Source organism: Cibotium barometz, chromosome 31 (genome assembly GCF_041138505.1).
Source record: "Cibotium barometz isolate CiBa-2024 chromosome 31, ASM4113850v1, whole genome shotgun sequence".
NCBI lineage: Eukaryota > Viridiplantae > Streptophyta > Polypodiopsida > Cyatheales > Cibotiaceae > Cibotium > Cibotium barometz.
Genome location: NC_141076.1, coordinates 23,390,127 through 23,403,728, shown reverse-complemented (window position 1 = coordinate 23,403,728; position 13,602 = coordinate 23,390,127). Strand labels below are relative to the sequence as shown.

At 44.7% G+C, this 13,602-nt stretch overlaps 1 protein-coding gene across 1 annotated transcript in view; it reads left to right on the top strand.

Annotated features, from left to right (window-relative positions):
• Nucleotides 1-490: 490 nt before the first annotated feature.
• Nucleotides 491-13,602, top strand: part of LOC147620641 (aldehyde dehydrogenase family 3 member H1-like) — a 115,785-nt gene continuing 102,673 nt past the window's right edge. Inside the window, exon 1 of the mRNA XM_086824900.1 lies at nucleotides 491-830. Coding sequence (XP_086681026.1) covers nucleotides 630-830 — 201 coding nt within the window. The 5' untranslated portion in view covers nucleotides 491-629. The remainder of the gene's footprint in view (nucleotides 831-13,602) is intronic.

The window sequence follows — 13,602 nt, the reverse complement described above, 5'->3', positions numbered from 1 at the left end:
CATGAAAACATAGGCCCTCTTGAATATATTCAAAGAGGTCAAGTACTTAAGCTCTCCCAGACCATACTGCGCATAGACCATCGTGCCCCTATTTATCTCATTAGCAGGAACCATTTCTTTACTTGTGCCTGGAATCGAGAAGGCTAAGAGCAACCAATCGAGATATGCATACACATGAATTTGGATGAATCAAATAGGCAGGCATAGGAATGCCCACAACAAGAACTAGAAGAAGAAATGGATGCGGCAACAACAGACGATCCCACCGAGGCAGGCGCCATGAAAACCTAGCCACATCAAACCATAAGGCAAACCTTAAATGTTTCCAAAACCCAACCCCAGAAAATTCTAGGGCATCCACTTGTTGCACATGGAGATACCCTTTAAAGTATGCTTTAAACCTAACGTTATTCACTCTAGCATAAGGTCCCTCTGCATACTAATTAATTAACACCACCCAAAATTGGGCACCCAATAGGAAACGTCGGGCCAACGTAAGATCGGTAGGAGGGCTGTCAATCAGCTTCATTTTTAAAGATCTTCGATAAGGCTGCCACCCCACGGGCGAAGAGCTTTCCATACGAAAGAGAAGAGTAGCAGCCAACATTTGCAACCTGCAAACAGCGAGGATGGGAGAACAGGGGTTGTGGGCAGCCTCCCTGAACACGCAAGCGCGTGAGGCCTTTAAGAGCGGTCGCACGCGGCCGTTACAGTGGCGCCTGCAGCAGCTGGACGCCATCGCCGCCCTTCTCTGCGAGCGGGAGGCGGAGATTAACTACGCCCTCCAAGAAGACCTCGGCAAGTCCGCCTTCGCAGCCTTCTGTACCGAGGTTTGCAAATTCTCTTCAAATACATAGATTTATTATCACCTCTCATGGTGACCCTCCTTGCATGCGGCGTCTGTTCTGTCTCTGGTGTTTTTCGGATGGCGTACGCCTCAAGTACTTTCATTCTGTTCTGCTACTACGTTTCCCTGATTCTTATACTCAATGACACTTCTGTGTGGTACAAATTCCTCTCCGATTCGACACTTGGCATCTTCTTCTGTCTATATCATGTGTCTCTTCTCTACTGGTGCGTGTCACGTAATCTGCATATTAGTATCTCCAGGCAGTCCACCCCCTCGTGGAGAGAGAGAGAGAGAGAGAGAGAGAGAGAGAGAGAGAGAGAGAGAAACATCTGTTGAAAGCCAAAATGACCTATGATACACAATACATATTGTAAAGAGCATGTCTGTCTTTAGCTGAATCTGTGGTCTGGCAAAAGAAAAACATCCTACTAATCAGCTAGTAGATCTACGATGCCAAGCATAAAAACAATTATCTGGGTGTGGATTTTGTGTTTGTTTTACTTTGGGTTTTGGTTTAGACTCACGAAAATCCTCTGTGAGGGCTCTTCCCGGTAGACTGCCCACTTTCTTTCTTTCCAATGAGAGAGAGAGAGAGAGAGAGAGAGAGAGAGAGAGAGAGAGATGGATGCACTTCTTAATTTCTGTCGTATACAAATAAGAACTCAATAAACACAATCATACTGAGTTGTGACAAAAGAAATATGAGATGGCTAGCGATTTTAAAAGTAGTGTTAGTTATGTGAAGTTAAAAGTACATCAACATTTCAGGTGAGCATGGCAATTAAAGCTTCTAGATGTCAACAGGTAATAAGATCCTTCTGATAAAAAACAGGTTATTTTGTTGTGTCCTATCTTTAGAGGGTGGTTACAAGCTGCATATTGAGGGTATTTGGCAGTTTCTGTACCTGGTTCATTGTCCGATGGTTGGCCCCACAGTTTGAGAGAAAGAGGTCCTGAGTGTATGTGACTGGTCCGTGGTCTTTTGCCTTCTCTTGTGTAGGAGGAACAGGTCCGTGCAAACCTGGTCTGGGTAGTGAAGAAACTTACTCAATAGTAGATCAACACATCTAAAGTGGTAATGTTCTTCTGTGTGTGTCTCTCTTATTTCACAAAGCTAGCGTTTGTTGCGGGTGATACATGATGTAGGTCTGTACAAAACCTTGTCTTTCCTCTTAAAGGATACGATCTAGCCCATGGTATGCGACATATGCCTCCATAGGTGCCCTAGTTGCTGAATTTGCAAAGAAAAAAGGTCCTTGTAAAACTGCATGTGTGTGGATTAAGGAGGGGCATTGCCAGTATTGAGACTTGATGAGTTCTGGTAGGTGGCGAGGTTGACTGACGTTTTGATGATTTAGGAGCACCAACTCAGCCAGCCTCACTGTGATATGTGAAAAGATGCTTCCTCTCGCAGCCAAACCATATTGGGCCTCAGGAAACTAGGGGGCCAGGGGACAATTGTTTTCTGAGTGAGCAGCAGAATGGACCATCAATTCTTGGCAGGGCACAACTGATTGTTAGGTATGCCTTGGGAAAGCTGTCACAAGCACACATGTGGATATGGCTAGTGTCCTAGCTAATCCCTGATTAGGCAGCAGTTTACAGTACATAACAGGCTCTGCCAGGTAAAAATGAAGTCTCCAAAGGCAGCCCACCAGTTGGCCAGGTCATGAGCATCAAACAGACAAAGTCTGCAGTATTTAATGATATTATATGAAGATTTGTGCTTATTTCTGCCTGCTGACAGCAGTCAGTTTGTTGTAGGGGATCTTCAAGACCCTATAAATGGCAAGCTAGAGTTCATTCATAGATCATCTAATCCCCACCATGGGGCAGGTCAAAGACAGTTCGTGGTCAGTCCTTTAGATCAGTTTTCAGTCCACTCTTGAATGCCAGGCATATACATCTTTTTGTACTAGAAGTTGTACAGACATATACATCTTTCTGTACCATATCAATATACTGAAAATGCAGTTCACCTCTCGTCTCTGCTGTCTAATCATTGCTATTGTATTAGTGTTCCTAATTAGTAGGCTTAGGGCTGGATCAAGTAAGCCAAGGCTTCCGCGCATGCAACATGGGTATCAGAGCATTCAGGCTCACCCATCTAAGCACTCAGCTGTCCCAAGAAAGGTGCACAGTTCCATGGAAGAATGCAGTGAGGGTCGCATTCATTTTTGAGGTGGTTGGCAGCAAGCAAAGATAGAGGAAAGAATTCCCTAGGAGTTGTGTGCTCAAAGGAGCATACCATTGGCTCTCAGATCAGTTTCAAAGGTGGAGCATCATGCATGATCATTCTCAGCAGGTGACCATAGTTGTGTCTGGCATGGGGACAAAGTGGAACAGATGCACAGTTCTCAAACGAGACTTGGAGTGGAATAAAAGGAGTAACAAGTTTTCAGTCAAAGTGTTAGAAGTCGAGCTGTCAAAGTACAGAGTCAGCAGTCCAGGGAGGAAGGATGACAACATCATCAAGTTTAGCAGGAGGGAATGTCAGGTGCACACACGTGGACATGGGCAGTCTCCTAGCTAATCCCTGATTAGGCAGCAATTTAGTGTACATAACAGGCTCTGTCAGGTAAAGATGAAGTCCTCAAAGGCGGCCCACCAATCGGCCAGGTCATGAGCATCAAACAGACAAATTTTGTGCTTATTTCTGTTGGTCGACAGCAGTCGGTTTGTTGTAGGGGATCTTTAGGAGCCTATAAATAGCAAGCCACAGTTCATTCATAAATCATCTGATCCCCTCGGTGGGGCAGGTCAAAGTCAGTCCTTTAGATCAGTTTTGAGTCCACTTTTGGAAGGCCAAAGGCCATGGAAGTTGTACATACATATACATCTTTTTGTACCATAACAATATACTGAAAATACAGTTCCTCTCTCTTCGCTTTGCTGTCTAATCGTTGCTATTGCATTAGTGTTCCTAATGAGTATGCTTAGGGCCGGCTCAAGTAAGTCACATGCAACAAAAGTGGTTGATGTTTAGATTGCGTAAACAACAAGAACTTGAATGATCATGCAAACATACCCTCTCCCCCACTCCGCCACCCCCATCCCCTCTCTTGCATGTCTCTTTGCAAAGTACTTGTTTCATTAAGGCTGTGGCTGAAAAATGCTCAATGTGCATTAGAACTTGAGTGACCATGCATTAACAACCTTGCATTAAGGCTGTGGCTGAAAAATGCTCAATGTGCATTAGAACTTGAGTGACCACATTAACAACCTTGAAGTTTCTCTTCATGTTCTTTATGAGGCACATGTCTTTGTAAATTCAACTCTTAGATTTTGAAGTGCAATACAGCCCAAAAAAAGTTTGTTTCTTGCTAATTTTGGAATTGTCAAAGCATCTTTGACATGTCTTTTCTCACCGGAAGGAAGGCAAATTGGGATATCACCATACTGCTCGATGCCTTAAGCAATGTTATTGTCCTTTTGGTAATAAAATACCTTAAGGGGGGAAGAGGGGGGGGAGGTCGGCCCATCATTTCAGCCCCTAGTGTAATGCACTATTTATTTTCAGGTTATTGTGGTTGTGGTGAGATTAGTATTTATTCTTCTTTACTAATTGTTTCCTTGTTAAATGTCCACCGCATTACATCAGGTATATAGTTAATGATTCTAGGCCCCAAATCATTTTCCACAAAGGGAAATTGTCTTTGATAGAAATGTAACATGGTAGGCATGTAACAAGGAATTAATTAACAATAAACAAGATTAAACACTAATCACAACACAACCACAAATAACTAAAAATAAAATTGTGCACCACATTAGGGGTCGGAGGGGTCGGAATGATGGACCACACCCCCCTCTTAAGGTATTTTATTACTAAAAGGAGTCTGCTTTCAAGTACAAGATCACGTGTGCTTGAGGTTCACTATGGATCTGCACCTAATTCTTGAAGTACACAAATATGAAAACAAATCAAACAAAATATTGGCACCGTGGGTTTTCACCCTATGCTGTGTGCCCTGCTTTCAGCTTGTGAACCCTTGCATTGGCGAATTCCCATGAAAACATCCGCTTTGGCAAATTCCCCTTGGAACCCGCTTTGGAAATTCCCTCGAAACCTCAGCTTAGGTAGTTTTGTGAAACTGCGTTCTCCCAAAATCATCCGGAACTCTTCCAATTGCCGTGCAATCACCTAGAACACCACACGTAGCCCTCTTGCTCAACCTAAAGATATACTACCAATCCAATCAGTTGCTTTCTTTGCAATAGGTTTCTTCACATGTGAACTAAACACTTGTACCTTTGCTCAAAGCTATATGGCAGGCAAACCAACCCTCAAATCACCTTGTAAGCCTAACAAATTTATGCAGTTTTAAGTTTTTTTAACTCATTTTCACCTTGTTTTATCTTCAGCAACCACCAAATATTGTTTTCGCATTTGCCCATACATGTTTTACCGATGTCCGTACAATCCGTGCATGTTTGTGCGGTGTTTGTACAGTCCATATAAAGCCGTACAACACTCGCACAACCTTGGTAAACCTATAAATCAACTTTTCCAGCCCTGAAAACCCTAAAACATCTTGCTTTTAGCTTTCCCTCACATGAAAGTGTGCCAAAGTGTGTTGGATATCAAGAGTCTCACTTGGAAGTGCTGCACCAGCCCTAGAAGTTGACAATCAGCCTGGAAGGGAGCTTGGAAGGAGTCGAATATCCCAAGGAGCCTTTCATGTACACTGTAGTGTACATGATTAATAACATAGGGGGTCAAGCCCAAATGGTGGGCCAAGCCCAAAGATCTCTTCATGAACCAAGTCCATGAGCCAAGCCCAAGATCTCAAAATGACATATGAGCTCAGCTTAAGGTCCCATACATCTTGCTATAATTAGGATCTACATGCCAAACATGTCTTGGAATAATCAAGATAATCAAGTCTAAAATACTTTGAGAAATTAGGAATTTGTGATAACAAACCTCAAAGAGGTGTGTGAAGACTTGAATTAGAGAAAGTCCTTGATGTGGATCCAGTGAGCATTGTGCTTAAAGTTCTATCTTCCATTTATCACAATTTGCCTAAGGCTCTGATGGTTCATGAGAACACTCCCTTTTTTGAATAACCTTTAGGCATTTCTTGTCAAGAGAAGTTAAGCTCAAAAAAGCTGAATCCCAAGGGTTCAGGGGGAGTTAAGAAGTATAAAATGTGGGTCAAATGTCCAAAGGGGGTAATTTCAAAAATGCTTTTGGTCGATCAATGCAAATCCAAGTTGAGAACTCTTTATTTCAGCATCAAGGACAACAACAAAAAAGGTTTAATCAAACTTATAACTATAAAGAAAGCGGAAATTTCATGCCATTTAGCAACAATGCAATGCAAAGTAGAAGACCTTCGTATTATTGTGACAAAGAAAAGCTTAATGAGAGGATTGCCACATCAAGCAAAAAACACAATAGGTTAATGGAGGTAGGAGGAGAGAAAGAAACTTCCCCAAGCAAGGAAGACAAAATAATCAAACTTTGTCGAGCAAAGAGAGTACAGAATGTCCCTATGGGGATTGCTATCTTGTACTTTGGTGCAGATACCTACCTGAAGGGGTTTTGGATGGTGCTAAGGTGGTTATTGGGTCCTGAAGAAGGGCGAGGCAATATCCACGGTACCTGTTTTTGGCCATGTACATGTGTACACGTGGTGCTTGTGAGGAGTCCGACCATTTGCACATTGGGTACCAAGATTGCAGGCGGAATGACCATAAGTACAATAAATGTAGAAGGGTGATTATCCAAGTTACATGCATCATGCATTCATATGTGTGTTTTTGAGATTTAGTTTATTTGTGTGACATTGTTTGTTTTGCCTGAACAATGCCTAGATTTATTTGCATGTTTTGTCCATGGGACTGGCGGGGACGCGTGGTCAGCCTTGTGGACGCATGTGTACACAAACCTATTTGTGGAAGTGATGTGGTGTTCCTTGTGGGTTTTGCAGGTGGTAATTATGTTTGTTGTTAATATCAAATGTACATGTTTACCAGGAAATTTTCCAAAGCAGGGATTCCCAAGGGGAATTTTTAGCAGCTTGCCTCTGTCCCCACATGCTCTTCCAATACATGAGAATGGTCCTTGCTAAGAAATTCATGACTTGCAGCTTTGAAAAAATTACGAGTAAGCTAAGGCAAAAGGAAGAGATAATTATGACAGAGAATTATCTACCTAGGATCAAGCAGAGAAAGAGAATGCCATTGCTTTGATACCAATTTGATGTAAATCAGCAAACTAAGCAATATATTGATCAATTAGCATAACATTGAAATTTGAATCATGATTGACAAACAGAGAAGAACATAGATTATAATGGCTTGGGTTGGACTTGTGTAACTATTTGGCCCTCGGAGCTCTTTTCACATGATGGAACTCATGCCGGACACATGGAAACAGGGTTCATAAAAGAAAAAGCACCCGTCTTGGTCAAAAAACAAGAAAAAGCAAAAAGTCAAACTGTGTTGACCGTGAGTCAAGGGCACCATTGGAAAGACGACATTGAGCTGGATCAAAAAGCTAAAACCCGCTTTTCCAAAAAAGTAACTCCAAGGCCAAAAAGCAAGGCCCTGAAGCTAGAAAAGCATAAATCAAGAACTTTGGGCCTTATTTGATTATTATTAAAATAATAAAAGGAGAAAAGCAAAGCAAAAGCAATGTTTAACAAAAAGCAGGGACTCCCTTCAAGTATAAAAGAAGCTTGTATTCCTCTTGTTGATGCACAACAACTTGGTGAGATCAACTCTGGAGAGAGATCGTCAATATCATCTTCATTAAAACTTCGCCGCCGTCAAAAACTTCGCCAGCTCTTCCACCGCCCTGCAATGCATCCACCAGCTGCCCCTGAGTGTTACGTCGCCTATTGCCTTTGAGCGCTGCGCCGCTGCCTTGCTACGCCGCCCTGGGAGCGTTGCCGCCGCTGCCCTCTTGCATCGTTGTTGCGTTTACTGCACCTGTGCCATTGCTGTGCCTATGCCGCCCTGTAAACAGAGCCCTGCGCTGCTAGCTGCCACCCCTTCTTGTTGCTCAGCTAGCGCCGCCAGCAAAGCAGCCTTGACTGCAGTAGCCAGCATCGTCAGCAAGGCAGCCCCCTTGTGCAGCGCTTGTTTTGCTGCCGTCCTGTGAGAGCTGCTGCCAGTTCCTCCTAAAACCTCACCAAAGAGGAACTGCCATTCAGGGCCACATATCTTCCACCTTTACATTTTTGAGGTTATTTTTCCAGATTGGGCATTGAAGTTCCCTTGGATATCTGTGAGGTTCAGGATTTGATTCATACCTTGGACATTGGTACTAGCCCGGTGTGAGACTCTTGTGGGTCATCCTTGTGGTGTGCTCGGCATCACAGATCTTGTGCCCCCGACCTCGTCTCATCAACATATTTGTTTGATATTGTATTCATTTGTTGTATTGGTCCTTGCTTGGAAAAGCCCGTGGATTGCTCCTGAAATAAATTCTTGAAAGGGGCGGGCTTGTTTCCCACTTAGTGTAGTGTACTGTGCAAAACCCCTATTCCCCTCTCTCTCTTCCCTCAGACAACACAGGGATGTAGTGTTGAGGTAGCATGCCGAGAAACAATCCCGGCTCTGTCAGGACACCTCACAGAGAGCCATCGCAGATTTCTTTGTGGTACACACATCCACATCAGAATCCATTGCCCACAATAGTTTCTCTACTACGACATCAGAGCCCACCACCAGTACCCATGCTCCAGCTCCATACCCCAGAGGAGTTCTTAGTGAGAGAGCTTGATCCATTCTATGGGACAGACGTCCCCGACCCAGAGCATCAGGTCCCTCCACCACACACAGAGAGATTCATGAGGTTCTCCGCCGACATGACACGCTCCCATCATAGAGGCTTGACATTCACTCCACCATCAGATCGGTTCTGGCCGAGGCGGGTATTGTCATTAGCTGATCACAACATATCTCACTTTACACAGGATCATCTGTTGATTACATGTACTGTTAGATGTTTTCATTCTACCCTTTCTTTCAATTTTCCATGGCTTAGTATATCCATGGTACCATTGTATTACTTATGGTCTCATAGGCCCTTGGGCTCTTTCGTAGACGTTAATATAACTTTCTTTATTTCTTTCTTTCTTTCTATCTTTATCTCTTGGACATGTGGTTGTATCTGTCACTACACGCTCCGTTGGGCTTACAATGGTAGCAGAGCAAGGATTTCTCTTGAAGAATTCCTTCTTGGGGTGACAGAGCCATGTCAAGAGCAGAGGGAGATCAAGGGCTCTACAAAGGGTGAAACTGGACGGAAACTCGGATGCAATGGACAGTCACTTCAGATGTCAACAAAGATATGAAAGCATAGTAGAAATAACCATAAACAATGCTTAAAGGGAACACAAACACTGAGCTGGAACGGCCGGCCCCCCGTAGGAACTGCTTTATTCCGACAAACGGGTTACAATCAAACCAAGGTGTGGGTGCCATACTGCACCGGATTTTCCACAAGCTTCCTCAGCAAACACTTGCACAGGAATCAAAGCACAAACCGTTCCAAGAGCCAATACGAATCAATAGCCCGGTGCAGTGTCCCACCCAACACCGAACTCTGTGCCAAAACAACCCTAAGAACGGACCCTCAAATCTGCCCCAGAGGAGCTCTCAAATCAGTCCTTAATGTCTCCAAAACAGCCCATGAACCGATGGCCAGGAGGGGGCGGTGAAGGGAGAGAAGAATTTGCCATTGTATGGCCCGCGCAAGAGAGAGAACCACCTGCTGGTTGCTGTACCACTATACGGCCAACGAATCTGAGAGGAGAAGCAGCAGCCCAGGTGCCATACCACTGTACGGCCTGTGCTAGAGAGAGACAAAAAGGGTGTCCCATTGCTGTACCACTACACAGCTTGTAGAGAGAGGCAAAAACCGATTGCTGTACCACTGTACAGCCGGCTGAAAAGAGAAAGGAGGTGTTGCCCAGCTGCTGTACAGTTTGCGCCAGAGGGAGGAGAAGGCTATCCTGCCCCGCTGTCCATGGTACGACTAGCGCAAGGGGAAGAGAGAGAAGCTAAACTGCTGCCCACTGTACGGCCAGTTCCTCTAGAGAGGAAGAGAGAGAAGAAAACGTTTTTAGCTATTGCCTGCCATCCTCTCCTCATGCGCATGCTTCCTCCTTCTTGTAAAGGAGTTGACCAGCCCGAAAACAGCAGTGCTTTTCCCCTTTTGCCAAAAATAACCGGGTTGGCCCAAAAATAGCTGAACTGGTCAGACAGATTTTATGTGGATGATTGGGTGCTTGACAGAGGGGGGCATACTTTTATTGCTACAGGCACCTCTAAATCGGATCATTGCCCAGTGGTTTTATGTATTAGAGAACCAAATTGCCATGGATCAGCACCCCATGTACGCATCCCTGATCATTTGTTTTCAGATTTAGAGCTATCACGTCGTACGCTTGATATTTGGAGATCGCATGATTTCTCACAGGCCTCTCAAAGCCTGGCCTATGCCCTTTGTGATATTAGTGACTTTTATCACACATGTACCTTGTGACCTGTCTAAGAGGCAAGAGGCCTTGGATTTAGAAAGGGCTATTAGACGTAGATTGGCTGCCTTACAAAAAGAGCATGAGAAACATCCTCATGCTCAATGGGTTGCAGATTCTTTATGTATTGTTAGGGCAAAACTTCATCACTCTCTTGAGCAACGTGCAGAGTACTGTTTCCATGCCCAGGAATCCTTTTGGACACATATGGGTGGCAGATGCAACAAACATTTCTTTGCCTCATGGCCCATCTCATGTCAGAGATAGTGTCAGGCAGTTGCAGGATTCACATGGCACTCTTCACTGAGATTCTCTTATGGTTAGACAGATTGCCACTGATTTCTATCGCTAGCTTCTTAGTGCTGAGCTGCACTCTGATTTGAGACACAGGGCATAGAGGAAGGTTTGGAATGCATTGCCACATTTGATCACACTGAGGAGATGTGTGCTGCTCTGGATGCCCCTTTTTCTATGCAGGAGTTCGTTCATGCTCTTCATGCCTTATCTCATGGTAAGTGTCCAAGGGAGGATGGCCTCTCCCCTTTTTTTTTCATTACTTTTTGGGATGAGATTGGGGTTGAGATCACATCGGCTCTCTAGGAGATGTGGGATACAGGTTCTATCACCTTACTTGGGATTGCATATAAGATTCGTGCTAAGGCAGTGAGCATCAGATTGCAGCCAATTTTGCAGGATGTCATTCATGATACTTAGAATGGATTCTTACAGGGCACGAGCATCTTTGATAACATTTTCTTGTTTTGGGAGGCCATCGAATGGACTAAAGCGAGCAATCAACCCTTAGCCATTTTGCTCCTCGATTTTGAGAAGGCCTATGATAGAGTGCATTGGGACTTCCTTGAGGATACTCTTAGCCATATGGGCTTCTCTTAGAGATGGATCAAGGGAGTTTCATGCATGTATCGTGATGCCCACAGTAGAGTGCTCGCTTGTGGTGATAGAGGAGAGCGGTTTCAGATTTCTCGCTCAGTACGGCAAGGTTGCCCTTTAGCCCCATTATTATATATCATAGTTGCAGAGGCCATGAGCATCTTTCTCCGCTCCATTGCTGGTATTTCTGGATTGAGGTTGCCTCTTCGTAGCCATGTTCTTGGAGGCTTCACATATATGCTTATGTTCCTTCCGGGTAGCACTAGAGGAGTTCTGTTTTGTAGCAGGGGCACTCATTAATTGGCACAAATCTGTTGGTTTTTGGGTTAGTGATTCACCGAGAGTTGCTTGGGGTGCAGAGCTTGGTTTTACTTGGATCAGTAGAGGATGCACTGCTAGATATTTGGGATGCCAGGTTGGGATTGATATTTCTCCTGCACAGTAGTTTGCTCCGGTACTTATGAGTATCTAGAAGAAGCTCCTTCATTGGAGCTCCAGGAGATTAGATTTAGCTTCCAGAACTTTGGTGGCTAATCAGGTATTGCTTGCCTCACCTTGGTTTATTGCCTCTTGTTGGTGCTTCTCTCGTGCGTGTATTGGTCAATTGCGGAGATTGATCCGCAATTTTCTCTTGTCGGGTTTGTATGGCACCTCAGACACTCGTGCCAGGGTAGCTTGGCTCACAGTTATTCAGCCCAAACGAGAGGGGGGCTTGAATATTATCAATCCGGATGTTCAGTGCAGGGCGTTGCTCTACCAACTTGTGGTCAGAGGTTTCCTACTAGGCACTGAGCCTTGGAAGGATTTTTTCTTGTCTCAGATTTCTGGATGTACACCTTGGATCGGGAGAGACTGGTTGCCCAACACACGATTTTTGTTCACAGAGGCTGATATCAGGGCACCATCTTCCCCTCTTATTGTAGCCATTGCCAGAGCATGGAGAAGCATGAGATCTTTTTTGTGACAAAGGCTTCCTAGGTCTTTGGATGAGGCTGACCGACAACCTATTATGTGGAATGAGCTCATCAGGGATGAGGCCGATCGGCCACTTGGTGCATCTCGTTATATGCAGTGGTCAGGATGGGAGAGATGTGCATACACAGTTCTTGCTTGGAAGACCTCTAAGAGTATTCCGGTGGATCGGAGAGCTGCATCCATTCAGCATCTTAGGGGCTCTTGCATTCGTATTGATCAGATTGATGTAGCTATTCCGCATGAGTGGCTCTTTGGGACCTTTCACGGAGACTATCATCCGAGTTGGCAGGGAGTTTTTTCGAGTATAGGCATACCTCTGTAGGTCATTGCTCTCCCGGGCCAGGAGGCTACACATTGCATCATTTACTCTATCATGCCTGGAGGGAGATTGAGGAGATGTAGTATGGAGGAGATGATCTTAGATACTAGGCTTAGTCCAGTGAGGATTGTTGGTCATCCGGGGAAGCATTGGTTCATTGACCCTTCTCCTTAGATAGTGACTAATGGCTCTTGGTGTTTGTGGTTATATGGTGGCAGTCCTATCAGATATCTTCAGTGGGATCTAGGAGAGTGGGAGTGGATTGATACTTTCGATCCTTTGAAAAGCCTTCCTTTTTTCAGTTTCACTGTTCGGAATGCCAGGCTTCTCCTCACTCGATAGATGCATAGGATCCCTTCTCTCAGGCCTCATTTGGAGAGTGATGATATTTCTCCAATGATACAACGTAGATATTGGCATAGACTTTGGCACTCATACAGAAGGAGTCAGATCTCTCATTTCTTTTGGTTATTCTTATGTGGTGGTCTCCCCACCAATCAGTGGAGATAGGTTTTTGGTGTAGCACCTTCCTGCCCTAGGTGTGCGGCAGATTCTAAGACTGTACAACATTGTTTATGGGGATGCAGCACTACAGAGCAGATTTGGGGTTCTATAGCCCAACTTATGGGCAAATTGAGTGGACGAGCCATGCATGTGAATTGGGGGGCAGTTGCTTGGCTCTCCCAGTCCGGTCCGCAGCTCTTTTATGAGGGCAGTGGTAGAGATTCTGCTATTTTCATTCGTAGAGGTATTGCCCAGCATGGTTTATTACAGGATGTCACTCACTCTGATTATACACCCCCTAGACAGAGGATTGACACCAGTTGGGAGATTGTTGCCAGTATTACAGCATGGTAGATCTGGAGAGCTAGATGCATGGAGGCTATTGAGTGTCTCCAGATTTTTGGGTCTCAGTGCATTAGTACTATATGGGGTGATATCATCCATACTCTTATGGCTACTTGGGCTGGTATTCAGGGGTCCTCTCGTTCTACGCAGGCAAAGCGCGTGATATTTATGCTAGAGTGGGACCATGGCATCTTCTTTTCCTCTAGTCTTACAGGTCTTTCATG